The sequence below is a fragment of the Dicentrarchus labrax genome, unplaced genomic scaffold, assembly GCF_905237075.1.
Source record: "Dicentrarchus labrax unplaced genomic scaffold, dlabrax2021, whole genome shotgun sequence".
Lineage (NCBI taxonomy): Eukaryota > Metazoa > Chordata > Actinopteri > Moronidae > Dicentrarchus > Dicentrarchus labrax.
In genome coordinates, this window is record NW_026136718.1 from 26,776,767 (window position 1) to 26,804,006 (window position 27,240).

At 38.7% G+C, this 27,240-nt stretch overlaps 1 protein-coding gene across 2 annotated transcripts in view; it reads right to left on the reverse strand.

Annotated features, from left to right (window-relative positions):
- The window catches only part of slc1a7b (solute carrier family 1 member 7b), a 31,489-nt gene extending 5,338 nt beyond the window's left edge, over positions 1-26,151 (reverse strand). For both annotated transcript variants that reach the window (XM_051377497.1, XM_051377496.1), the window contains exons 1-6: positions 25,804-26,151; positions 15,211-15,290; positions 8,352-8,567; positions 1,254-1,296; positions 907-1,138; positions 715-814 (exon numbers count right to left, since the gene is read on the reverse strand). In XM_051377497.1, the coding sequence (XP_051233457.1) occupies positions 715-814; positions 907-1,138; positions 1,254-1,296; positions 8,352-8,567; positions 15,211-15,290; positions 25,804-25,944 (812 nt within the window). In that variant the 5' untranslated portion in view covers positions 25,945-26,151. The remainder of the gene's footprint in view (positions 1-714; positions 815-906; positions 1,139-1,253; positions 1,297-8,351; positions 8,568-15,210; positions 15,291-25,803) is intronic.
- Between the last annotated feature and the right edge of the window lie 1,089 nt (positions 26,152-27,240).

Sequence of the window (27,240 nt, forward strand, 5' to 3'; positions counted from 1 at the left end):
AGATCTGTTGACCTATAGACAAGTTTCCAAGCAAATTTAAGCATCACAAAAGTAGTATCCCAAGAAGAAAACCTCCCTTCAACTTAGAGCAATCTCGTCAGAGACCTGATTATGATGCTGGAGAGTTTTAAACAGACACTGCTGAGGAAATGATATCAGTTTTAAAGGTCCAGTATGAAATATTTCGTTTCAACCAACTGCTATTGGCTGACATATAACAAGTATAATAAGTATGTTTTCATTAGTGTATAATCACCTGAATTGTTGAAGAATTGTTGTGTTTTCGTAACCTTAGAGTGAATTTATCTACAGAGGGAGCTGTTCTACGGAGGGCGTCAAGTTTAACCGCCATGTTTCTACAGTAGCCTAGAACGGATAAACCAAACACTGGCCTAACTAGGGCATTTTGCGTTTTTTGGGCGATATTTCCCCCACTAATAGAACCTTTGCTCAGCTGATTTTCCGGTCCACTCTGAGACTGAGGGGAAAAGACACAAAGTTGAAGTCAAAAACCTAAAAGATTTGAGGCTTGAGAGAAAACATTTGGGGCTGGAGCCCTAGAAGCCACACCCACAGCTCTACACAATGCTTGGTGCCCCTTCTAACTTTTGTAGCAAGCAAACAGCAGGAACTTCATATGCTAAGATTATTTATAAACGGAAAACCCATCTATAGCTTCCTAAAGTAAAATAGTATGTTTAAAGAAATCATTACCATATGACAATGGCAACGATTCTCAGGACGGCCTCATTCAGGCTCTGGCAGAAGTTTACCAAGGCGCTGCCATTTGGCCCCATCCTTCCCAGCATAATTCCTGTGAAAACATAGAGCACAATCATAAAAATAATAAAAGTGTGAAAGCATTTTCAAGGATAAGTTCAAACGATAAACCATAATGGTCTTTACCCATAGTGGCGGAAAAAATAACAATTCCAAGAACATTCATTCCATCGCTTGTTCCTTCCTTCGTGCGTATCAGTACATCAGGAGGTGGAGTCAGATCAAGGGCAAAGTTCTGGATGTCAGTTCCATTATCATCCTGGATACCGTAGATGAGCGCTCGCCGCGTGGTGGACTCTGATTGGGCCTGACTCACCGTCGGTTTGGGCTTCACAATGTACTGGCTACTTGTTCGATACTGTTGCCAGGGGATGGGAACAGAAGCAGAAAAAGGGCTGCATTAACAGTCCGGACTTGTAACGAAAAGCTGAGCCTATGTGGTTGAAAGTACTCTGTAACCTCATAGGTATTACCTGCTGAAATGTGGCCTGGACCAGGTTGGATGGGAACATGTTGCTGAAAGGCAAAGATGTACACTTAATAATAATAACATTTTTCTAACAAAAGTCAGCTGAAGGTCAGTCCAATAACTTATTTGCATAACAAACTTGAAACATACTCATTCCCCTTTTCCCCTTATTTTCCCGCTTCATACAGGGCTGTGAATGGGGATCACCATCCTGACTAAGAGGCAATCTGTGACTGCTGTTTTGAGAATAAACTGCCACCCTTTTTGTAACAAAATAAATCAATAAATTAAAACCCATTAATAGAAAAATGTGAGTGGTGTAGGCAGTTTTTTTCTTTAAGCATATTCAATTATCAAGCATTAATTACCTACGTTTGATTGACTTTGCCAACTTCAATACACTAAAGGTGAGGAGATATACCTCACTATAGTGAGTGGCCCAGCCCTTCGTATATCTTTCCGTATGTGGCCCTCAGTGAAAAAAGTTTGGACACCCCTGAATTAGATACTATATGCTTTGGGGGTAAAAAGACCCATCAGTTTCATAAGTGTTTGTATCAGTATACTGGGTTTTGTCTCCTGTCAACAGGCATGGGAAGTAACAGATTACATGTACTGTAATCCATTACAGTTACAGAAGTAACAATTTTCTTTTCTAAGGTCACATTGTTCTGTTGCCTGGGTTGAGGTAATCCAACCTACGTTACTTTAATATTGTGATACTTGGATTAGGTTACTAACAAAATTTTTAAACAAGTACTTTAGAAATTGTATTGGATTACATTTTTAACCCCAACCCTGCCTACAGGTATTACATCCTTCTTTACGACAAAGCTGAACAGATGTTTTAGAGGTTCTTGCGTTGGTGTAAATAAAATAGCAGTGAGTCATAGTCAGCAGGTTCCATGTGTAACTTCCCAATGCTCACAGAATACAGAGCAGCAGAGGTGGTGTCAGGAGACCTAATTATTCACATTTATGTGAAAAAACATAATGAAAACAAACAAGAAAAACAAAATGAGATTATTCTAGTGTGGCTCCAGGGTTAAAAAATCTCCTGTTCTGTAATATGATACAATCCAGTGACATTTAGGCTCCTGCCTAAACAAACCGAATCATGCTGAAATAAACTGTATGCTTGCTGCTCTGTTTGACTGCAGAACTGAAGTTGTGCAATAACTTAGAAGTGCCCACTGGACAGGCTTTACCTCCTGGTTATTTAGAAGAATACTTTCTTCTGAGAATGTTGTTCTGGTCTGACATTTGGTTCTGGTCTGATGAGTTTTGCTAAACTGTTCTGTACATGTGACATCTATTAACCCTCTGTTTCGTTTTGTCTCCAAGCTGTGTGAGTTTCTCTTGCTCTGTCTTTCTAGTTCTCTCTCTCTCTTTTCTTTCTTTGTGTGGCTTGTCCTCCTCCACATCTCCATGGCAGAGAGGAGGTTGTATCCAACGTGATAAAATGGGATTGTGTTAAAAGCTGCAAAAAAGGAATCTCCGGAAAGTAAAATAGCCTTGTTTCTAGGAAATTACTCTTATTTTTGGTCTAACAATATTGATCTTGTCAAGCATGTTTTGCATTAGAAAAGTAATCTGGTTTTAAGAAAATATATCTAATGTTGTCTTGATAAGATATTACAGCTAATATTGAGTTTGCATAATATCCCAGCAGAGAAACAAGATTATTTCCTTTATTTTAAGAGTTAAGACCACGTGCACAACGCCAGTTTAAGAGGCTGCCCAGTGTAAATTAAGCAGCTGTTAAGTTTTCATTTTTAAATTAAAAATAAAAAAAATAAGAACAAAAAATAGGTACAAATTCTTAAATTCAACTCAATAAGGTGAGCAAAATACAAAATAGTTTTAAGGCCCATTACAGTCTTTCAGTGGCTAGATTTTAGTCAGCCAGAGTTGGCTTACCTCATTGGCAGTTTTTTGTGCTCAATACAAGAAAATTGGATTATATTGAAGAATATTTGGCTGTTTCTGCACTGTATATATACATATATATTGTTTGGGGCTTTTATTAATTAATAGAAACAGCTGAAGATGAAAAGAAAGAAAAGGAAAGAAGAAAAGGAGAGAGAGAGAGAGCGTGAGGATAACATGCAGCAAAGGGCCACAGGCTGGAATCAAACCTAGGCCCTTCATTGTCATGGTAACAATAGTCAGGTGATTATGTGAAATGGTCGCAGGTTGGTTAGGTTGAGGAAAACTTAATTAAAACATCACATTAAAATAAGTACTTACCTCACTTAAGTTAAATACGTTACATAATAAAGCTAAAAAAAACATTGACTTCTGGTTTCGCATGAACATGACGAGTGCTCTACTGGGTGAAAGGATGTCTGACCCACTAACCCTGCACAAACTCCTCCATCTGCAGACTCAGTCGCTCTTTATGCTACATTATCTGACATTCTTCTCTCTATGACATTCGAGCCTATAATGACACAATATAAGTCAGTAGAAATGGTGTAAAATGACACATGAAAAGAGGGCTCAGGTCTCAGTTGGCGACACCTGAAGTTGCTCAATGTCCTCCTGGATCCACATTGTTCACATATTTTTTATAATCAACATGAAATTCTGTTACAGTAATTTATTTGTGATTTTGTTGGTCTGCTCTGTATCTGTGACAGCTATTACATGTCTGTCCGTACTGAGAGAGGGTTTCTTCTCTGTGCCTCCTCCTGAAGTCTCTTCCAGTTTTTCCCTGTTAAAAGGTTTTTTGGAGTCTTTCCTTACCAGAATCAAGGGTCTAAGGACAGAGGGTGTAACTGTAGATTGTAAAGCCCTTTTAGGCAAATTGTGATTGGTGATTTTGGGCTATATGAATATAATTTGACTTGAATGGACTTTATTTAACTGCTCTAACCTTATCCAAATACCTTTATCCTGCTTACTTATGGAGTGAAAAGTCATTTCATAGACCATCCACTGCACTTCTCCCACCAACAGCATGCTGTTTGGAGAGAGGGAAATGTATAAAATATGATACGGTCTGACGGTAATGGCACAAACATACCTTTTCATCTCTACTCCTGACTTTATTAAAATTAGCACCAACTGTACAGCTATGCAATATATGCAAAATAAACCTAAATCTAATTGCACACAAAGGTGTGATAACTCGAAAATGAAATGTGGATCATCTACAAAAAGTCCTCTTACAGACTCTAAACTGTCTGCAGGAGGACTATCTAAATAAAATCCCTGTTGAAGACTTGTATCCTTGCTGAAGAATCTGTATAAAACCATGACTAACTATGAAAACATCAGGACACCAAAACAGCTCAACCTCTAATGCAAGACAGACATTCTTTTCAAATCTTTAAACCAAAGGCAAATTTTATGTGCACTCAATGACTCAGTGTATTAAGTGCTCAGAAAACAGTGAAGGTCTTTTAAAACTGTAATTGTAATATGATCTAGCTCATCAGATCAGGTGAAATCCAATGAGTTGACTCTCTGTGGTGTCATGCCCCATGTTTTAAACACTGTGACACTGTGATGTTGAAAGCCTGCCATCATGGCAATTTAAATGATATTTGTGTTTTGCTTCATGTGGTGCCTTCCAGGCTCACAGTACAGCCAGATCGACCTAAGATCAAAGTTAAACGTTCTGTAGACTCAGTGCCACCCCTGCACATAGCACAAGAGATGTAAAATTATTCCAAATCCTAAATTAGACCTTGTTTAATTTTCCTGCCTTCATGACAGAAAGATTTCACACCTGGTGACATTTAAATGTCAAGTCAGGAGAGGCACAGAGATCCATGTCAAAACAATTTGAAACCACCCCAAACCTTTGACACACATAAAACCCCAAATATTCATGACTATTCATTCATTATTATTACCGGTATTATTATTATTAGTCATGTTATGGTAAATGGTAAATGGACCTGTACTTGTATAGAGCCTTTGTAGTGTTCCGACCACTCAAAGTACTTTTACACTACATGCCAGATTCGCCCTATCACACACATTCACACACTGATGACACAGCATCAGGAGCAATTAGGGGTTCAGTATCTTGTTCAAGGACTTTGTAATGCAGCAGGACTGAACCAACAACCTTCCGATTAGTGGACAACCCACTCTACCACAGCCGATGTCATCATCATCATCATCATCATCATCATCATCATCATCAGTCATTTCTACTAGTATTGGTGTTGCTGTATATCTTTGTCTTTGTCTTTCACTCTTTACCCCCCACCCCCTCTACCCACTTCTCTCTCTCTCTCTCTTACCCTAACTGGTTGAGGCAGATGGCCACCCACCTAGAGTCGGTTTCTGCTCGAGGTTTCTGCCTCTTAAAAGTAAGTTTTTCCTTGGCGCTGTTGCCAAGCGCTTGCTCACGGTGGGAACTGTCTCTGTAAATAATTTAATAAGTACAGTCTAGACTTGCTCTATTTGAAAAGTGTCCTGAGATAACTTTTGTTAAAAATAAATAAATAAATTGGTGATATACAAATAAAACTGAAATGGAACTCAATTGAAATTTAGCTTCTAGTTAGTTCTAACAGTTATGTAGGAATACTGAAGGCATACAGTAAATAAATGTGTAATAATGATGTAGTTATATTATGAATCCAGAAATTATGAGAACATTGGTCCTGTGCACTGAATGACATAATTTGTCAAAAAAATACAATTGGGGGGGGGGTTATTGCCTTTTTCATATGATAAGATTTGAACCCTGGGCCGCTGCAGTGGGACTCAGCCTCGGTACATGGGACGCCAGCTCTACCAACTGAGCTAACTGGGCACCCACCATTTGTCAATTTAATAGGAAAGTTGTATGAAACAGAGAACAGCTACTATTAGTCCTATTCAAATTCAACTGTTCTTCCTTATGACTCAATTGTGACTCAACAGAATAAAATAGAATTAGAGCTGCACTAATCAGTATCTTCATACATGAAACAGAAATCACAGAGCTATTTGCTGGGAGCTGTATTCCGATGAATACTGATTAATGGAAGTCCTTTAATTAATGGAAGATAATTTCTAATATCCTTAGAGTGTCTTGTAGAATATGAATGAATGAAATAATTTAAGTCCATCAAGACGCAACATTTAATTCAGAACGCTGCAGCACGAGTACTGACAGGAACTAGGAGAAGAGATCACATCTCTCCTGTACTAGCTTCTCTGCAATGGCTTCCTGTAAAATTTAGAATAGAATTTAAAATCCTCCTCCTCACCTATAAAGCTCTTCATGGTCAGGCCCCTTCATATCTCTATTATCATGAGAGTAGATTGGAGAAGATAAAATTAAGAAGATAAAATATTTGGAGAACAAAACGTTCAGAGAGCTCAAAACCAATTCATTGTGCACTGATACGCAATTTTCAAAACCACTGACCTCTGCAGCTGCTGCTCCAAGCCTGGTTATGCCACGCAGAAATCTTAACCCTATAATGCCTGAACCATGAAATAATCACCAGAAATTCAATTTTTTTTTATGTTTATCAAACCAAATTATAAAGAAATAAATTAAATATCAATTTGCTACATCTGGTACTTTTGTGCAATGTATTGCTCACAGTTTGTATAGCTTAAACAAAAACAAACAAAAACATATAAAACACGACACTTTTAACCCATTCAACTTTGATTTTCTTTTAAAATTTTCCATATTGCACAATAACATCATACATATTCTGTTTCTGCTGAAATTAAGCTGTCACGCAGCAGTGACAAACCCACCAGTGGAACCCGGCATGGGGAAGAGGAACTTTTCACTGAGTTTAGTTCATTTTTTGGTTCACAACCTCTTTATTTTGCTTTGTGGTAGGTTATTGTCTTTGTTCAGGCAAAGATGGACCTTGCATTACATGTTTTTCTTACCTTAACTGTTTCAAAATTGGCAAAAAATATCCTTGAAAAACCATTTGTGAGTCACCGATTGAAGGCAGCCATTTTGGATGTCTGAATTGAAGGCCCTCTGGTGCATGTTTGTGTCTGATTGTATACATCAAGTTTTTCAGGAAAAAATATCACACTTATGCTGTAGAGGGCTCAAAAACACATGTATCAAATATGATGACTTGACATTATAGTGATATAATTGGTTTAATTTATTAGACTGATAGGGAGGCCATCTTTACACCTGTTAAAAACAGATATGAGAAATTCATCATCAGCAGATTTGTCAGAATGATCAAGCCCAATCGTGCAATGCCCATAAAGGGCACTCACATGATGTTTAGTTTACTAGTCATGAGGAGTAATGCTCAGTCCGTGAGTACAGTTATTGTCTTCTGTGACAAACTGACTGGAGTTAGAGAAAATTTGACCAGTCATTGTAGTTTCCCATGCCAAACATCACCTATAAACTATACATCACCATATTACTAGCATTTTTATTTTCACTGGAACAAATTGATTTAGATTTCTAATGAATTAAAATTGCAACTATTGCACCGATTTTTATGCTTCGAACACATCAACTTCAGCACAAAATATTCACCTGCTGCCTAATATACAGGTGCCATGATAACCAGATAATCAGTGTTGTTCACTTCACCTGTCACTGCTCAGAATGTTATGGCTGATCAGTGTACATCTGAGTTATTTTTCAAATTTTAAAGACTTTTGCCTCATAATATTACAATTTATTTTATAACTTGCTTCTTAAAAAATAAATCTCGTCCTCTTTTGGTCCCCTCCTGTATGTCCTTCTCTTCAGAATTTAGCTCCATACATCACCCTTACGCTGACAACACAAATATCCTGCAGCACAAAATAGTTTCTGCAGCTTTCAGTGGGAGTTATTTCTGAGGACGGTGGCTCACTGCAGCCCCTCCAAGCCCAGGTTGTTCACTTCAATCATCCTCTCCCTGATGTGAATGAATTACAGACCACCGAACAGAGTTCACTGATTAATGGATTACTGCTGCCACATGTGATGAGATTTCCTAAAGGCAAGACAATAAAACAGTATGTGCTCCACTTGCGCCGTTTCAGTCAAATTGACAGTGTTAGTAATTGCAATCATCTGATGTCTCACACATATGTTAAAATCAGGAAATCATTGTTTATGGTGTGTACACCATGTACAGTCAGATGGATGCTATGCTAGTCTTACCGGATGAGGTCCAGCAGAGCATCAGCAGAACTCATGATAGGCTTGCCGCTGTCCTCAGAGTCCTCTTTCTGTGCTGCACCGCCTGGGTGGATGATAGAGACCATGATAATCCCCACTATCACAGCTACAAAGGTGGTCCACAGGTAATAAGACACTGTGATCAGACCGAGCCGACTGGAACACTTGGCGTCGAGGGCTGCCAGTCCTGACATCAAACTGAAAGAGGAAAGGACACTGGAGTTAGACTGATATTGGTGCTTTGACAATTTAGGAATGGTTTCATTAGTTCCATAATGCATGTCGAACCATGTTACAACAAATGGGTCAGTGCAATCCATAATGTCAACTGTTCAGCAGCTCTGTAACAACATGAATTCTGGGTGAAGCCGATGCATTTAGGGTTTTATGAGGCTAAGGCCTTGGACAAGCTATACAGGAGTATAGGAGTGTAATCCTGAAACTTAAAACTTGACAAAACAATATCCTTACAAGGTCCATTTTGTAGCTCTTCTGGAGATGTACAAAGACCTCAGACCTTGTGGTTGAGATTGTTTGAAGAAGAAGAAGAAAAATATATACTTTACTGATCCCCTAGGGGAAATTGTTCTTTTCACTCTTTTTTTTTATATACACACACACACACACAGGCTGAAATGCACACTTCATAAACTTGTGGACTTGCAAAGGGGAGAGAGATGTTAGAGTGATGGGGCTGCAATGTTACCGGTGCCCCATGAGCAGGTTTTGGGGTTAGATTGCCTTGCTCAAGGGCACCTTGGCAGTGCACAGGAGGTGAAACTGGCACCTCTCCAGCTGCCAGTCCACACTCCATATTTTGTGGTCCATGGGACTTAAACCGACAACCCTCGGGTTCCCAAGCCAAGTCTCTAAACACTGAGCTACTGCCGCCCCAAACTTTTGTTTCACATTACCATGACAACTGAGCTCTGGGAAGTTCATCTGCTGAGAAAGATCATGTGATATGATCGAAAGCTCTAGAAAAAAACACTACTGTGGCAAGATTGTTTGTCAACTGCTGTGCCAGGTCAGAAGTGAAACCTCAGTTGGACAATCATGGTTAATACAACGCAACAAGTCGTCTAAATTAAGCAACAAAATACGTTGTTTGTCCATTAGAACGACACGAGAATCACTTTCTGATCTGACCAATCAATAGGACGTGTCAGTGCATTCCAAAAATTTTACAAATCCCACGTGAAAATAAATCAGTTGACCCTTCCTATGTCCCGCCCCTTTTCTCTCTGTGCTCCAATAACAGTTGAGGGAGATTGGTAGCCAAAATTGTACTTAGATATGCTATGTCCAAGGCTTGTCTATCTGAAAAAGACAACTAATCAAAAAGTCCCATCTTTAGTTAGCTAATGATAGCAATTCATTAGCTAACGGGATAACTAATAATTGATGTTAATTAACTAGCTATTTAACTACCGTTTTGTTAACACTAGTTAGCTAACTTCAAATGTAAAAATAGGATCTTTTCAACATAGATGAGGCTAGCACATATCTAACTACAGGAAAGGAGAAAATTGACTCAGGTTCTGCCCAAGGTTTGCTCAACAAGTCTATGTATGTGTATATGTTTAGATGTTGCTGTTAACTGTAATTTGTGTTGCTCCAAGACTTAGTTTATCACAATGAACAGAAAGAGAAAAGATCTTTGGTAAATGTTACATGAACTGCCCAAGAATGGTCTTAAAATTGCCCATATAAACATATGTAGTATCAGAAATAAATTAACTGAAGTAGCAGACGCAGTTAGAGTCTACATTTGAGGATCACTGAGGATACATGGATATATGATATATTTAGAAAAGACAGGAATGCAGGTGGAGGAGGGGTTTCTTTCTATGTTCAGAGTCATATACCTGTTACAGTAAGGCAGGATTTAATGTCTTCAGATATTGAAGTACTCTGGCTGCAAGTTTGTTTGAAACACCTAAAGCTGATATTAATAGGTTGTTGTTACAGTCCCCCAAGCGCTAACATGTTGGATCATCTCTAGCACAAGTCTTGAAATATGATTTGGGACACTTAAACATAGACTGGAATTATTTTTGTTGTTCAATGAAAATGAAATTAATGTGTGCATCTGCAGCTTGTGGATTATTACTGGTCATTAATAGACCGACAAGAATATGTTTAAAGAGTGATGGCATGCAAGTAGCTACTTGTATTGATCATCTTTTTATAAAACACTGTTTGTCTAAAGAGTGTGTCAGTTTTAATTATTTTATTTACAGTATATATGCATTAATATGTGTTGTGTCAGTCTATTGTGATGAATAATGTGAGTGTGTATATTTGTATAGTATTGTCACTATGTAAACTTTGTACCCTAGGAAGAATAGCGACTTTTATGCAGAAGCTAATGGGGATCTTAATAAACAAACAAACAAACAAACTGTTATTAGAGCACACAGCAAAAAGGGGTGGGACTTAGAGAGGATCAGTTTTATGATGTGACGACGCTATAATTTGGTTAGGTTTAGCCACATAAACGGCTTGGTTAGGTTTGGCGAAAGATCATGGTTTGGGTTTAAATAGCTACTTTCTAAGGACAAGGAACAATCATGGTCATGCTTGTCAAAAAATTTCAGTGTTGACTTGTTGAATAACAGTTGGAAACAGGAAATGAACAGCAGTCTCCCGTGCTGAAGTCCTAACCCTAAACTCCTCCATCTGTGAACTTTGTCACCTGACCTTCTCCTTTGTTTCCATAACCAGAGGGCTTTGTTACTTGACCATAAACACATTTGGGGTTGTTTAGCACATAGACATTCTCCATTAAGAGGAGATATTCAGTCATTGTCAGAAAGAAAAGAAAGGTTAAATAAGTTGATATTCTGCTATGTGGAGTCATCTGTTCAAAGCCAACTACTGTATGTAATTATTCTTAATTATTCAACTATTCAACACCACAGACAAAACTTCAGTCAGCCTACACTGATCATTTTCTTTAGGCACAAACTGTCGGCTTGGTGTTATTAAATAACAGTCTATATGTATATTTTCTATTCTATTATTTGGCTCATTCAGTGCAACTCTCCATCAGTTCCCACTCTTTGTCTGCTGTCACCTAGATTTCCATTAAATACTGAGGTCATTTCAACTTTCATACAAATACATAGCATACTTCATCAGACGGCTAATAGAGTGCTTAGTCCTTGGAGATCGGCATACAAAGTTGAACAAAGTTCAATATCAAGTAGGCATGTCTGCAGTTTTAACAAATATGTGCCAACACATTTCAAAGGACTGTCTCTTTCTTCAGCACATTGTTTTATGTGCCCACAGTAGGGCTATTTTCACATGGTCTTTAGAGGGAAAGAATGCAGACAGGTCTAAACTGCTGCTGCTGCTCCTTCTAATCTGTTCATTAATCCATATTCACGTTGCATGAAATGAGTTGGAGATGAAGTAGAATGTTTTGGGAAGCATTAAACTCAGTAACCAGTAACCACAAGAGGATCTACCAGTAACCACACAGACGGCATTTTAATCACAGCCAAGCTGGCATCACATCAGTGTTAGTGGATTGTTGGATTTCTCTTGTGAATGTAAGGATCAATGCTTAATCCCTCACTGCTTCCATTCAGGAGCAGAATGCAACACACACACACACACACACACACACACACACACACACACACACACACGCGCACACACACACACACACACACACACACACACACACACACACACACAGTGATAAATACAGTACATACTTCAAGCAGTAAAGCTGTGCTGATAAATGAGAGTTAGAGATCTAACACAACATACATAGTTAAAGCATTAAAGGGAGAGAACCATATCAGATAGCAGATCTGAGTTACATGACATTTATTTAGCTGACGCTTTAATCCAAAGTGACGTACAATAAGTGCATTCATCCATGATCAACCAAAAATCATTCAAGTACATCAACTTCATTAGAAAAGCCAAAGTGCTTCAAGTGCTACATTTAGTAACAATAAGAGATAGATAAAGTCTTTTTCTTTTTTTTATTGGCCAAATTGTCACCTGTGATGTAAAATGTGAGAGTTTCTGCTGCCCTGATGTTGATTGGGAGCTCGTTCCACTATTGTGGAGCCAGGACATCAAACAGCCTGGCTTTTGTTGAGCAGTAGCTGAGTTAGGGTTAGCAGAGTACCTCCTATGAATATTGATCATTGATGAGTTTTCCTGATATTTTTAGCAACTTTTTGTACAATTATCTGTCTGTATTATGTATGTATATATACTTTTTAATAATTATACATATTTAATTAGCTTCCTGACAATTGTAGTGTTTTTTTCTCCCTGATGCTTGGCCATTGTTCTATTAGCTCTTTGTTTGTTTTAACTGCATACTTTTCTAATGCAGGATGAGGTGTGCATAGGTTAGATCTTAAATAATCTAAACTTTAAAAATAACAATTTCATGAAGTTTTCTTCACAGAAATGAACCAAATGTTGAGATATAGGCCTCCTGTGAATATTTATATGTTTTCTTACACGCCTTAAAATCAATAAGATCTCGCGACCCTGTGTTAAGCTTTCACAAACCCCAGGTTGGAGACCAGTGTGTTAAGATTATCACTGTATCAGTAATAATAGATTCAGAAATTCTGTCCATGACTGAATGAATTAAAACAAACAATGGCATCCAAAGCGGTCTGACCTTTCATCTGTTTCACACTTCCAGCTTGCAGCACCAACATCATTTCTTTTTGTTTCACTATGTTTACAGTTGTATCCTGAAGCTCTGTGCTCCCATTGGTCAAAGTCAAGGAACGTGTCATGGAATTTGTCATACCAGGCAAAAACACAAACAAAAAAACATCCCAGATGTGGTGTAAGTTTTAGTATGAAATAATACACTGTACAAAACAATGAATTGTCGACACCCATTTTAGGTCCCAACGCCTGACGATATATGTAGTCTTATTAGAGGACAGTCGATATATCCAGCATATGAACATTCTGTCTTTATTACTTGTTATTTTTGTTTGTATTACTTTATAACCACTTCTACAAAACAAAAAGAAGAATGAATACTCTTGACTTTTAGACTTAGATGAGAGACATTTTACACTAGGTTCAACATGTCGATTATAGAGGTGAGAAGTAGCATGCAGAACATCAAGGCTTTCTTGTTTTAATGTGCAAATGAAATTTCCTCAATGCAGCAAATCTGATGAAGATTGTTTTGCATCAGAAGCGGGACAATGTCAAAAGGAATTTGCTCATACAAATCTGGGCAGCCTTTTAAGTATAAACTAAAGCAGCAGCACAAATTGAAAATCATTCGGTATTTTATCAAACACGTTATTGTGAACTACAGCTGAGCAGCACCCCTCCTCCTCAGGTGCAGTTACATAAACAAGGTCAGTGTCAGTTACTGCGACTTCAGTGTCCGTAAATACTGTTTAGTGTTTTAGACAATTTCAGGAAAATGTAGGGAATTAAAACAAATGGACTATTCATGTTCTCCACTGGGAACTCTCACTGACTTTAACACTGTAGTAGACAGTAATAATAGTTCAGATATTACTGTGCTAGTGCTAGCTCACAGGACAAGGTATTAGTATTAGTGTGCTAATTAAAATAAATGTGTCATAGTGTAAACCTCAAAAAATAATACTTTACTTAGTACCTTTGGCAAGACTCACTGCTGCAGCTTGGTTGATAGCAAGATAACTTTAAGAGCTTGTGAGTATTAATCATTTGTGTGTCAAGGTTTTTACTATTGATTTTTTTCCCAATAAACATAATACACAAGTACCACATACACAACTATCATTGTAAGTTAAGGAAAACACTTCTTTTGAACATGAATCATTTTGGGAGGATAATGAAGAATAAATTGCTTTACTTCCACAATATACCCGCACATCCTGTTAGTGCACCTGCACTCATGAGCAGGGGTGTTTCCAGAGGGGGGCTCTGGCCACTCCTGAAATCTTACTGGCCACTTGAAATCCAATCACATTATCCTTACCTCTTCCACTCCACACTGTCTTTCAGAAGCAGTGTTTTAAAGCTAGAGTCAAGATAATGGTATCATATGAAACTAGGAGGCCTAACAAATCCACTGGTAAAAAAACATGTCATGCTAGGATGTCGGGAAGGAGGAAAAAGTCAAGATATCTGAATAAAAATGGGTTCTATGGGCACCCATAATTCTCCTCTTTGCAGACATGTCCACTTTATGCTAATCCCAGGCAGCTTTGGGCAAAAACCATGCAGTTTTTGGCACGTGGTATAAAAGTGGTATAAACATTTTCACCAAGTATATTTGAATGTTTCCGCATACTGGGCTACATAAACTGTATTGGAATTACATGAATTGGGAATCACGCATAGGCCTACTTAAGACCACCCCTGCATAATTCAGTGCCCCTCTTGCCTTCTACACAGTTTAAGATAGAGTTATGGTAAAATATATTTAAACAAATTATGTTTTAGGTAGAATTTGTTGAAAAAATAAATACTTAATGTACTTAATTTTTGAAAAGGTGACAGGATTAAATTGAACTACTTGATGAGCTCTGCTTTAGATCTGCATTCTTTTACCCCATTATGTGCTTTATTCTCACCCATTAAATTGGCATTTTTGATACTTACAAATTGCAGTGTGGAAATTAACAATAAAAGGTTTTGTGTTTTTATTGCAATTCTTGCTTGTGTGACTTACAAGTTTCCCTATACATATTTCCACTCCTGCTGTGAACCTACAGTATATGAATATACACTATTCACTAATTCACAGAATACATCACTGAAAACTCTGAACGTGTTAAGTCACTGGGTGAAGCGGTGAGGGTGACAATGAAGTACAGGAGACAGACGTCAGTACCTGGACACGACGAGCGGGAGAATCAACATCTTCAACATCCTCATCAGCAGCTCTCCAGGAAACTGGAAGTACTTCACTTCCTGTCAGGAAGAGAGAAGAGAAGATGGTGATAGATAATCTAAATAAGACCAATAGACAGATAATGAAACAGAACTTGAGTTTATTACAAAAATAATGAAGAGGAATGAAGCATTGTCAAGATGTCTGGTGCACATCGACTCTAGTGAAGCATCGATGCAGACGCATGTGAGTCGTGCTGACTCTAGCCGCTCTAATTTGTTACCATGGGCGCCAAAATAAAAATCAAGACGTTCCACCATACACGTGTGTAATAGTCACTCTCCTCCCTGAAGGAAACATCTGGCTCTAGTTGCTGAATGCTGCGCTATATATACCAGCTAGTCGCTGACATGGTCAGCCATTTGGTGCTAGGCAGGTAACAATGGTGAAAACAGCTGTCCGTTGCTAGAAACTGGCTGATGAAAATGATGATGAAGATGTGATAATGTGATAATTGTCTCTGTGGGTTCGTCACTACGAGTGAGTTCCTACAGTTTTAAAATAAAAATACTTATTAGCTTCAGTGGTTATATGTAAATAGATAGTTTCCCATTATTACTTTATATTACAGCGTGACAGAATGTAAACACTGTTACTTCATACAATATAACACAATACAACCTGATAATGTACGATATGTCTATGTAGTGGAGCTATCAACAGGTGTAATCCGACTGTTTTGTAATATTTAATTAAGCATTTATTTATTTTGTTGCTGTTTTGTTTTGAATAATATGGCTTAAATTGTTTGATAACGACTTTAGTATTTAGTTAATTTAAGTACTTGTTAATGCTTTGGTTTTGAAGGCACTGGGCAGGTATAGGACTGGCAGGCAGTGGGAAGGGTTGATGGGGTTTTACCAGGGCAAGAGAGGCTGCAAGCCCCATTGTTATTTATCTGTTTGAAATGGTAAAATCGACTTATTTTCCCTGTGTAAGACTGGTTTGTGCACATTAAGTCATTTTCTTGTTTTACTCCTGTTCAAATGTACGTACTGCCCTATAGCTTTGTAGGCACCGCTGTCGGTTTTTCATACTGGATGTGAAGTGTGTGGTTCAGTTGCTTAAAAAACTTTTATAGAATAAAACAGTACCAGTACAGCTCCACCTGCAAAGTCTCTGAAATATTGTGCTTTAATAAAAGATTTACCCTGAATAATATGCAAATCCAAGAATGCAAAGCAAAAAATCAACTATTACTGTGTGACATATAGTGTTGATTAGTTGACTACTCAATAGGCTGTGTGCTGTGCCAGACCTGTATAGGTGCAAGCAAACTTGTAGCAAAGTTTTGGAAAGTGCTCATTTGTACTTGCCAGAGGAGGTAGAAGAAGGTTATAGATCGAAGACGGGTGAATCTTGGAGAGCAGCCATAAAATATTACAGGCAAAACTCCAGTGACATGTTTCCAAAGCCCAAGAGTTTGGCAGATGTCTGCAGATTTCACAGGGTTTTTGTGTATTTGTTTCAGTGGCTTAAACTGGCCTCCATCCAGCAGCAGCAGTGGACAGCTGTTCTCTATCAGCTGTTCAATCCCCTGCAGCCAGAGACCTCCCATCTCCACTCTGTCAAACAGAGAGTTTGACAAATCCTCTTTCTTCCCAAGGTGCCTCTGTGGTAGCAGTGTGGTTTAGGTTATCAGTGTTTGATCATCCTTTAGTTGTTCTTCACACTCATTTCAACAGTTCATGGGGAGAAGAAGATAAGGTTGATAGTTTACATACTGAGTTACTGAGTGTGTACAAATTGTGTGTTTACTATTCTAACAAGGTAATACTGTGTGTGGGTTAATTTGTGTCTGCCCTCTATTGATGAAGATTGAGATATGGGTGTTATCATACCTTCATTAACAATGACTAAAATTTCCAAATCTTTTCTTTACCAATTTGAGCCTTGTGATTCAGGTGTTATTTGGGAATTTTCAATTGTATGAATGGAAGTTAAAAAAGATCATCATGATTCTTCAGTTAATAAGTGAGGGACAGAAGCACAGAAAGACTTTCTGTTTAATCCTTCGGTGTCTTTATACACTCAGCTGCAGCTTTTTTTGACCATGAAACATTACTTAGTGACATAATGGGCACACATTACGCTCATTGTGCAGCATCTGTGCACCATGATTGAACAGGGACATGTGATTGAACACTGAAGTTCATCAGTGCACTAGTTGTCATAGCCCTCTTATCACATTTGTGATTGCATGACCTAGCTCTGACTACGCTCGATAATTGCAACTTCTGTGAGAAACGTGATGACCCTCAAATGATCAACTCTTGCCATACAATATCTGCTTTCTTGATTAATATTTTTATGGTTATGCTTTTGCACACCTAATCCACCCTGACCACCTAAACTGTCTGTAGTTGAATAGGGTTGGCCTACTCTACTGTATTTTAACATCAGTCACCATGGAGGGACTTGGAGAGCCTGATATTTTCTGATCTGGTACGCATTGTAAAAAGTTTGAGAAACACTGGATTAGACATAACTGTATATACACCGATCAGCCATAACATTGTGAGCACTGACTGGTGAAGTGAATAACACTGATTATCTAGTTATCATGGCTCCTGTCAGTGGGTGGGATATATTAGGCAGCAAGTGAACATTTTGTCCTCTTGATGTGTTAAAACTTTTTATTTTGATGCATAGATTTTTTACATTTACTAGCTTCACTAGCTTTCCATAAAATGAGAAGCAACCTGTTATGTAGAGCATGTTTTTAGAAAATGATTTGACCCGTAGACATTTTTTGTAGTATTAAGTTACATAATTCTGTTCAGTAAGACCTCTGAACCAATAATATGTCAAATAATATGTTTACCATTGAAGATTCTACCTAATATAAGGAGTGACTTTTTAATTGCCTCAAAATGTGCTCTTGCACACAGTTGAGCAGAACGTTAAAGGACATAGAGAACAATAAATGGAGCCACATTCAAGTTTTACAGATCTAAGAGGAAACTGATGTTTCAACAGGTCAGTGACCCAAAGCAAACAGCTAAAGTGACTCTGTACTGGCTTTAAAAATGGTCAGTGTCAGCATGTCCCCGCCAAAGTCCAAACTTAATTCCAGTGAAAATTGGTACGATCATATGAGGACAACACTTAACAGGCATTACCCACCCAAGTAAGCACATTTTAAGCAATATGTGCTTAGATAAGAGCCTTAAAGATATCAGATTTCTGTCATAAATTGTTACATTGCCTTTGCAGTGGGACAAAGTCTTGCTAGTTGCAAGTCAGTCTCAAGTCTTACCAAGTCAAGACCAAAAAGTTCTGAGGCAAGATCTAACTTTCCTTCTTCATTGTTTGTTGACCACAACTCCAGTCTTTATATCTAAATGACTAAATCAATCTGGGCTATCATCTTTTGTCGGACTGGAAGACTGCAACTGACACCAAGGCTATTATAATATGACATTATGGCTATCTTATTATCATAAAAGCTTGGATTAAGTAAGACTTTCCTGTCTAAACCTAGAGTAGGAAATCTTTGTCATTAATTACTACCGAGGTGGGGTGAGCAAGAGGCAACCGCCATGGCTGATAGGCCGAGACCCCAGTACGGTATCTATCTGCTGATTAATAAACATATACAAGCTGTGTATTGTATACAGCTGACAGAACTGAGAGTGAGGTTAGGGATGGTGGGTGCGTAATGACAGCTAAAGAGCTTTTCTGTTGGGCATTAAGCAGAAAGAGCTTAGTTTGCTGTATAAGAGCAGGATCAGCACTCGAATACAGCGAGCAGAGGTTTGTCTCTGCTCTGCTCATCTTGTACTCATGTGTATGTGTGTGTGTGTGTGTGTGTGTGTGTTGTTTGCGGTACATGGGGGAAGTGCAGCTGTTTTCAAAGGACCAGTCAACAGGGCAGCCGCAGTTTGACAGGTTTTTACCGGCCAACTGTGACACAAAATGGATCACCAGAATGTAACAAAACAGCATGATTTATACAAAATATACAATTTTTAATCCAAGCATTAATTATCCATCTTCGGAAATACAAACATTTTAAAAGGCAGTTCTTATTTATTTTGACTTTCTTTTTAGCTGTTACTGTGGCAGATGGGTGACAGGCCACTTGGTCTGACATAGACAGACAGACAGACAAGTCAGACACTGCAACTTGTAAAAGAACTAATGCACATTCTTCCTTGTGCAAATGAAAAATTATAATTATAAGCAACTCACCCTTGCTGAATTTATTACACTGATGCTACAGCCTTTTTTTAGTCTGGTTTGATAGTTAGCTTATGGTGCTAATGTTAGGTAATGTTCACAACATACTGAATCAGATCGATAACTTTACTGCCTCTGCTATACTATGTCTCCATCATCCCATAATTGTCACTCTGGTCACAGTGTCCACTGTTACATAAAAGTTGCAAGCTAATTTTTTTTCTCTTATTATATAAACCTGAAAATCTGACACATGCCCCTTAAAGTGAGCCTTCACCTTTTGCTGAAGAGCAGCCATTGTGGCCACATGTGCCAAGATCATGGTGGTGAATGTTCAGGCAGTGTAGGTCACAAGGTCAGACTCAGTATTGTTAATTACAAGGCAATATCTACTGGTCATACCAGACCAACTGCGGCAGTAGCAGTGAAAACCTCTGGGTGTACTGACTTGAGCAGTGGTGCCTTTTATTGCTTACAGATTCATTTTTTCATTTGTAAGAGGAAGAATGTGTTATTTTTAACTTTAAACATTAATATTAACTTTGGTTGTTTTCAGTGGTAAGACAGTGGTGGGCTAGCATAAGTCAAACTGCTAATACTGCTGCTGCTGTCTATGTAATCTGTGTTATAAATCTCTGACAGACTGCATACGTCCCATGCAGCAGCACAACGAAAGATAAATGTTTCAGGTTTTTAGTTTCATTTGACTTTTGAGTCAATACAACTCTCAAACACAGATACCATTGTGTTTCAGGTGGAGGGTTTAACAGGCTGTACTTTCCTCTGATCTCAATTGCCCTTGCCAACAGAAAACAGCAACTACAAACTACTGCCCTCCTCCATTGTTGCAATTCTAATCTATTTCCAACAGTTGAAAATCTATTTCAAGTACCATAATGCACAACAATAACAATATAAAAATCACTTTAGTCTAATAATAATAATTATGTTGAGCATTCTGATAGGACTGATATATGGGGTCCAAGTTCAGACAGAATACACAACAATCAACTCGGGAAAACTGAAAACTTAAGTCTGTAGGCAGAATAACAGAGAACCTGCACAGCTCACATCCTAACAAAAATCTAACACACTGAATGCCTTCAAAAAGTTAACCTTGTGAGGCAGCCGGATCATTAAATCATGAGATCACACGAGAATCTGCCTGTCTTCAATCTATGCGTTTTTTTAAAACTACGTGCTACCGGACCAATCAGCGTCCTTGAGGAAGTACTGGCAGCTAGATAAACAACAATGATGGCTCCCAGAGAGGTTAGTGTAGGTGCTGCTACCATGAGTTCTATCAGAACTGAAGAGTATTTCTTCACTGAAAGAAGAGCAAAGGCTTTTCCTAGCGGAAAAGAGGTTTTCGTTCTTCTCCCGACTCAATTCAGTAACAGTAGTGTAACTATGTGATATGGTTCGTTGATCGGATTGATCGCCTGTGATAGATGGCGATAGACAGATGGTTCATCCAGTAATCTGGTGAGAACCTCTCGAAAGTGCCTGCCCTTTTCCAAACTGTTCCCAACAACGACTTCCTAGATGGTTCTATGTAACTAAGTATTTGCAGAGGTGTGCATTTTCAAGGCTGGATACCAGGGTCCTTCCTATGGCTGCTGGATGGCTGACAGAGCTGCTGAATGCACCAATAGCTCATTTCAGGTGGTCTCAGCCTCTCATCTTGATGCCTTGACGAGGTTACTTGTTTCAGAAACAATGTTCTTTTATCTCCCCACTATAGTACAAAAGCAGTTGTGGCTGTGGCTCAGGAGGTAGAATGGGTCGGCCACTAATCAGAAGGTCGGTGGTTCCATCCCACTGCATGTCAGAGTGTCCTTGAGCAAGATACTGAGCCCCAAATTGATTGGTTTGTGAATGAATTAGCTGCTGTTTGTGATGTCCTTTACCATTTATCTCGCCTGAAGTGAACGACATGAATTGCCGAATAAAGGAAAACAAAGACAGGATTTTGTGCGCTGAAAGTCAATTTCCAAGGACCACAATAACATGAGCATATTTGACAGGATAAAGAAAGATAGATAGTGGGAGGAATTATGGTTACTTTACTTGAAACACCTCAAGAAGTCAGATTCTAACAGTAAAATACTATACCAATGCAACCAATAGACAGCCTGCAGGTGGAGGCTGGTCATGCTAAGCTGAATTAATTTAGACAATTGGTAGGTGTTGCAGGTCTACAACTCAGTTCACAGTAATTGCACGTCATTAAAGTTTCTCCACAGATCACAGCAGGACCCCAGGTGGACAAACTAGGTTCAGCCGTGGTTAGCAGGATGCTGTTGTGCACCAGGAGCACCAATGTTCAAGCTCCCATGATCTTAAGAAAGAGATTCTCTCCTTCCGGACTAATGAGAATTTAGATTCAAGGTACGACTGCTCTGCATGCAAGCAAGGACACAAACAGTGCCTTCAATAACAATTTCTCACCTAGCTTGCCTTGGTTTAACAGCGACAGCTTGAGCAAAAGTATTCCACTGTAAATTTCCCCTGTGCTGCTGTGTCAACTTGAATGTTTCCCATGGAGGATCAATCAAAAGGAACATCTTCGCTTATCTTAAACTGGATAAAACTTTATTTAGAAACATCAGACCTATAATAATTCAACATTATTACAGCTTTTAGAGCAAATGCTGCCAGGGTTGTATTGTTTGCTAATGCCTGCCTGTCTCACACAGCCTACGTTCAAATGAGTGGTTTGGGTGGTAGGACACGCAGCACAAATGATTCCCCCCCTTTTTTTTTATGGAAAACGTTTTCCATTGTCTTATTTGGGTTATCAAGTTTTCACTTAAAATGTAGTTTTTTAGGTTGTAGCTGCTGAAAAATAATAATATAGATCTACTTTCAGAAAATAATACATAGATTGAATAGTCTTCCAGCTACCATTATTCAAGCACTGTATGAGCTTGAAAAATATTTTGTCAAAGGAAAACTCTGTCATTATGTTGTATTGGAGGTTACAAATCTATAAAAGACAGTCTGCTTTACAAACTGGGGGCATATGGTTTGAGACACGTGGGTGTTGGAGCGTCTAAGAAAGAGATGTCACTGGTTGCATTATGGGGAATAGTATAAAGCATTTTTGGATTTTAGGGTTTAATAGCATTTAGCAGTGTAGTTGGAGATTACAACCCCCTCACCTCTCCATCCCATTCCAAGCCAGTGTAGGAGAAACTGGAGTGGCTATGAAACTTGCAAAAAACATGAAAGGTCCTATCTTTTTCTAACGAAATTCTTATTTTCAGTTGACCATACACTAATGAAAACATACCTACAAATATTATATTCCATATCAGTAATAGACACATCATTGAATTTACACATTTAGGCACTATCAATAAAAACAGAACATTAGAAACTTTGTAAAGATAGAATTCATGGCAGAGCTTCACTGTGCTCAATACTGTCTGTGCAGAGTTTGACACTAGAAGGATGTTTTCACATTCATCTGCTGAAAGTAGAAAGTTTCTCTGTGCTCATTGAACATCTGATTTTAGGGGGCGGGGCCTACCAGCATGATTTGTGACATCACAAATAGTTTGGAGGTCAGTCCTGGTCCAGTATGCAACTTGTACAGTGTGATGTAGAAACTTGAAGCCACTGGTGCACATCCACTGAGAATGGACTTTACAGTGAAGTAGGAGACATCTTGTGTCCAGCAGGGAAACTTTAAAAATGAAATAAAGTAGCATATTCATAGATTATAGAATTAAATGTGGTAGAGTAGATGACTTTAAGGTTTAAGGAAGATTTTAATGAGGAAATTATACTTTTTTTGTGGAAAAAACACATCAGTCACTCATTATTGTTCCAAGCAGACTATGTGTAGTGTGACTGTAGGAGATCTTTAACTTTGTTCAAATATCTATGCTTATATTGTTTATATTGTAACTATAATGTGTGTGCCATCCTTCACACAATATACTATTGTTTAATTATTGAACAATAAATGTATAAATGTCTACGTCACTTTTTATACATGCATGGGTTTATGTAGACAACATTATGTAAAAAAAAATTTCTATCACATCAGTATAAGTATAAATATTTCCTAATCTTTCACTTCCTTTGTCCTTCTGACTGGCAGCTGATGGTGTGATTCTGCAGCCCTAATACTATAATCCAGATTTATGTCATAGATTCATCATCCATTCATTTCTACTCAGCGTGTTCTTGTGTGGAAGTTCTCTAGGGCTTTTAAATAAGTTCCATAGTTTTTAATGAATGTTCTTTTTTCTAATTTGTGCTAATTCTTTAGCTTTCTGCTGCTGCGACTTGTAACTTCTCCTCAGAAATAAGACATTTTTCATCTCATCTCACTTTGCTAATGCCGGGCAGGCGCGTGCCCACACAACACACAAACAGATCTCCCACACTTCCCCTCTCGACCCTCAAGCCTCTATAAATTGTCTGGAAACATAAGGTCTGTGCCTCCTGTGTGTCACACTGACAGGCACTCTTATTTGATGTACAATTAGAGAAAGCATTTGTTTGATTGGATTGTAATCCCCTATTGTGAGAGTGAAATAGCCACAAGCTATTTTTAGGCCATTTTGAGAATATGACAGAGCTTTAGTCAGAGGGGTGATGGGAAAGAAAAGGCTGCACTTTGTTTATGGAGCCCCTCCATAAAGCTGTTTGGTGGCTGCGTTCAGAACAATGCCTCAAGCTGTGACATCAGTGTGTTTGCTGTAAGCTTGATTAAAGACTAAAAAGACTGCAACTAAATTAGAAGCTGCTCACTTGATTTGTCTAACTCGCTCTTCACATTGTCCCAGTTATCAGCCTGATGTATTTAGTAACTGTGGAAATGTTAACTAGAATTTAAAATAATGTTACGAGTTATATTATTCCAATACAGTTTTAGACTTCTAAATTGTTAAGCTTCCACTTGGTATGAAAGTCAGCTGTCATGTTACAGTGCAACCATACCATACTGATATCTATTGAAAATAAAGCCAATGTGATGTTAATTAATATTTCCTATTCCAAGAAAATGTTAAGCCTATAATTTAATTTTCATAGCGTAATGACAGTAACAGAACCCAAAGGCTGCCTGGAAGGCGTGAAAAAAGTACTCATTCTGTAATATGGACCTTTCAAAGGGTCACCAGGTAAATCTGAGGACTTGCGAGATGATTAATGGAGTAAGAAGGAAGAGAAAAACAAGACTTTCTTATTTATATGGAACCATGTGAGAAATTTAGAGGGGAAATGTGGAACATCCAGCAACTCATAGACATATAAAATGGAACAAGGGGTCCTAACAAGACACAAGTGGCTCCCAACGCATAGATAGACCTGATTTTGGTGGACCTTTTCCACCAAATTAGTTCTGGTTCCTGAACAGGTTTGCTCCAGGATTCTTTGAATCTTGGTGCTATCTAGCAAACCAGTCTGAATTTCCACCAGTTTAGAGGTGAAATAATTGTAATTGGATACATCATCAACAGAGTGCACTGCACAATGCACACCGACCTGTAGAATATGACTCACCCACTTCGGTTCCCAGGGAAAACTTTCTGGCTGGAAATACATTTTTCAGGTTCTAAACCAATTTGGTCGAAAGTACTAAGACAAAGAGAAGCCTCGCTTGTTTTTACAATGAAATACGCCGTTCCCCCCCCCCGAACATATAGTGGAACAAAATACGGTTGGCAGATGCCCGGTGGCCCCCTACCCACCTGTGCTATATGTGGCACCAAGCCTCTATGGTGAAAGAGGGCATGTACAACATACATTCACAGCACTGACATCAGTGTGAGTCCATCAACGTGATGATACTTTGAGACAGGCATCAGGTATACGGCAATTCTATTCATTTTCAGTTTAAATTGATTAGTTTTGATTAGATATATTTTGAGATCCTTTTAACAGTGAAAAAAGTTAGCAAGTAGTCATTCCAGGCATATATATTTAATTAAATACTTGGAATCATGAATTTGGGCCCCTGACCCCTGCAAAAGCTGTTAAATAAAAACATAGTATCATAAAAAAGTGTACAGTGACTAAAGTACTTAAATTAATTACTTTCTGCCACTGCAGAAATATAATCCAGAAGCACAATGATATGATTTTAGAAAATAAACAGTTTACATGAACTCTTGAAAAAGGGCTAAAACATGCAAATAATGATCAAACGATCACCACTTTTCGCAGTGTGAAATTGTGGTAAAAAAAAAAACACAGTAAAAGAGGAGAATAAATGAGAAGAAGCACTCAGTGTGATGCTCCAGGTTTTACAGGCACAGGGCAAAGATTCTCTCTCAAACCCCATCTTCTGCCTGCATGACGTCACACTGGGTCAGGGGGAGGAGACAGACTGACCTGCTCTGTGAGGCGCCGTGTCCTTAGGAAGAATCCCAAAAGACATCCAATGACCACAGCCAGCACCGACATGATGAGGAGCCCATTCTGTTTGCAGACGTTCTTCACCCTCACCCACACTGCGTCCAAAGCCACGGCCATCGTGAGTCACCTGTCCTGCGTCCTACCAGCAACCCATAAATGTACCCAACCAAAAGCCTAAAATCCAGGTGAGAGGAGGAAGACAGAAGCAAAAAAAAAGAGTGAATGAAGAAAAACTCCAGGATACAGATGGGACGCTGTGTGAAATATCCAATCCTCCGTGATGTTTTAAAGCACCGGTGGGCTCAGCATCCCTCTCGTCCTGTCGCTGCGGCAATCTGCTCTAAGCTAAGAAGATCCTCTCAATTTTCAGGCATCCCCTCCCACCACACTCCACCCATCAGTGGCCCTGTATGTGATGACCCACCACCAGGGGGGTGGAACAGCTGGCAGCCATGTCCCTGGGGGTTAACATCACCAATCCTGTTAGTGTGCTACTGTATTAAACCGGTCTGTGGCTGGATTAAAGATCCATGAACAATCTGATAAAGGTTAGCAGAGTGGAGAAACCGCACCTCACCAGCCTTCTGAAGAGACAACAGACGACATTATGGTTTATGAACAGCTTTTTTAGCATCATTGAGCTTCATTACACAGCAATATGACATATAACCAGATTGAATAATCATTACTGTATGTAATACAGGCTAACTTAAAAGTCCAGTGTGTAACATGAACGCTGATACATGAACCAGAATTCTGTTACTGTGTTGCATATTTTTCACCTAAAATCGTTTCAGGAACATATTTTAGTGTACTGTTTATCTGGAATATGAGATTGTGTGTGACCAAGCGAGCCACCATTGTTTCCTGCTACGGACAAGTCGAAACTGCACAGCCAATGAGTGCAGGTCAACTCGCAGTACATCACGTCTGGCTCCTCATGGCGATGACCATAACACCAGACTGGAGGCTTCAAAATGGTACTCCACAAACCAATGGGTGATGTCACGATAGGTTCACACTTGGTTTAAACACAATGCAAATTAGTCAACACTGAGCATAAATCATCGTTTAAATATGCCGGGAATTCCAGTGAGGTTGCATTGCACTTACAACTTCCTCTAAACAGATTACAAACAGTCCACATCGGTGCAGCATAGCCCGACATATCCTGCCTTTTAGTCCCTACTACAAATCAAGCTCCGAAAAAACTGGATCCTACATTTCCCACAATGCAGCTCGATGGTATGTTGAGAATGAATGCTTAAATCTTTTTAACTGCATGTCCCCAGATTCCTCCAGACAAAGCACAAAAGACACTGTACAACTGTTTTTACAGGATCAGTAGGATAAGTAGTATGTAAAATCAGAACACACAGAGGAAAACGTTGCATAAGAAAAACAGATAAAATA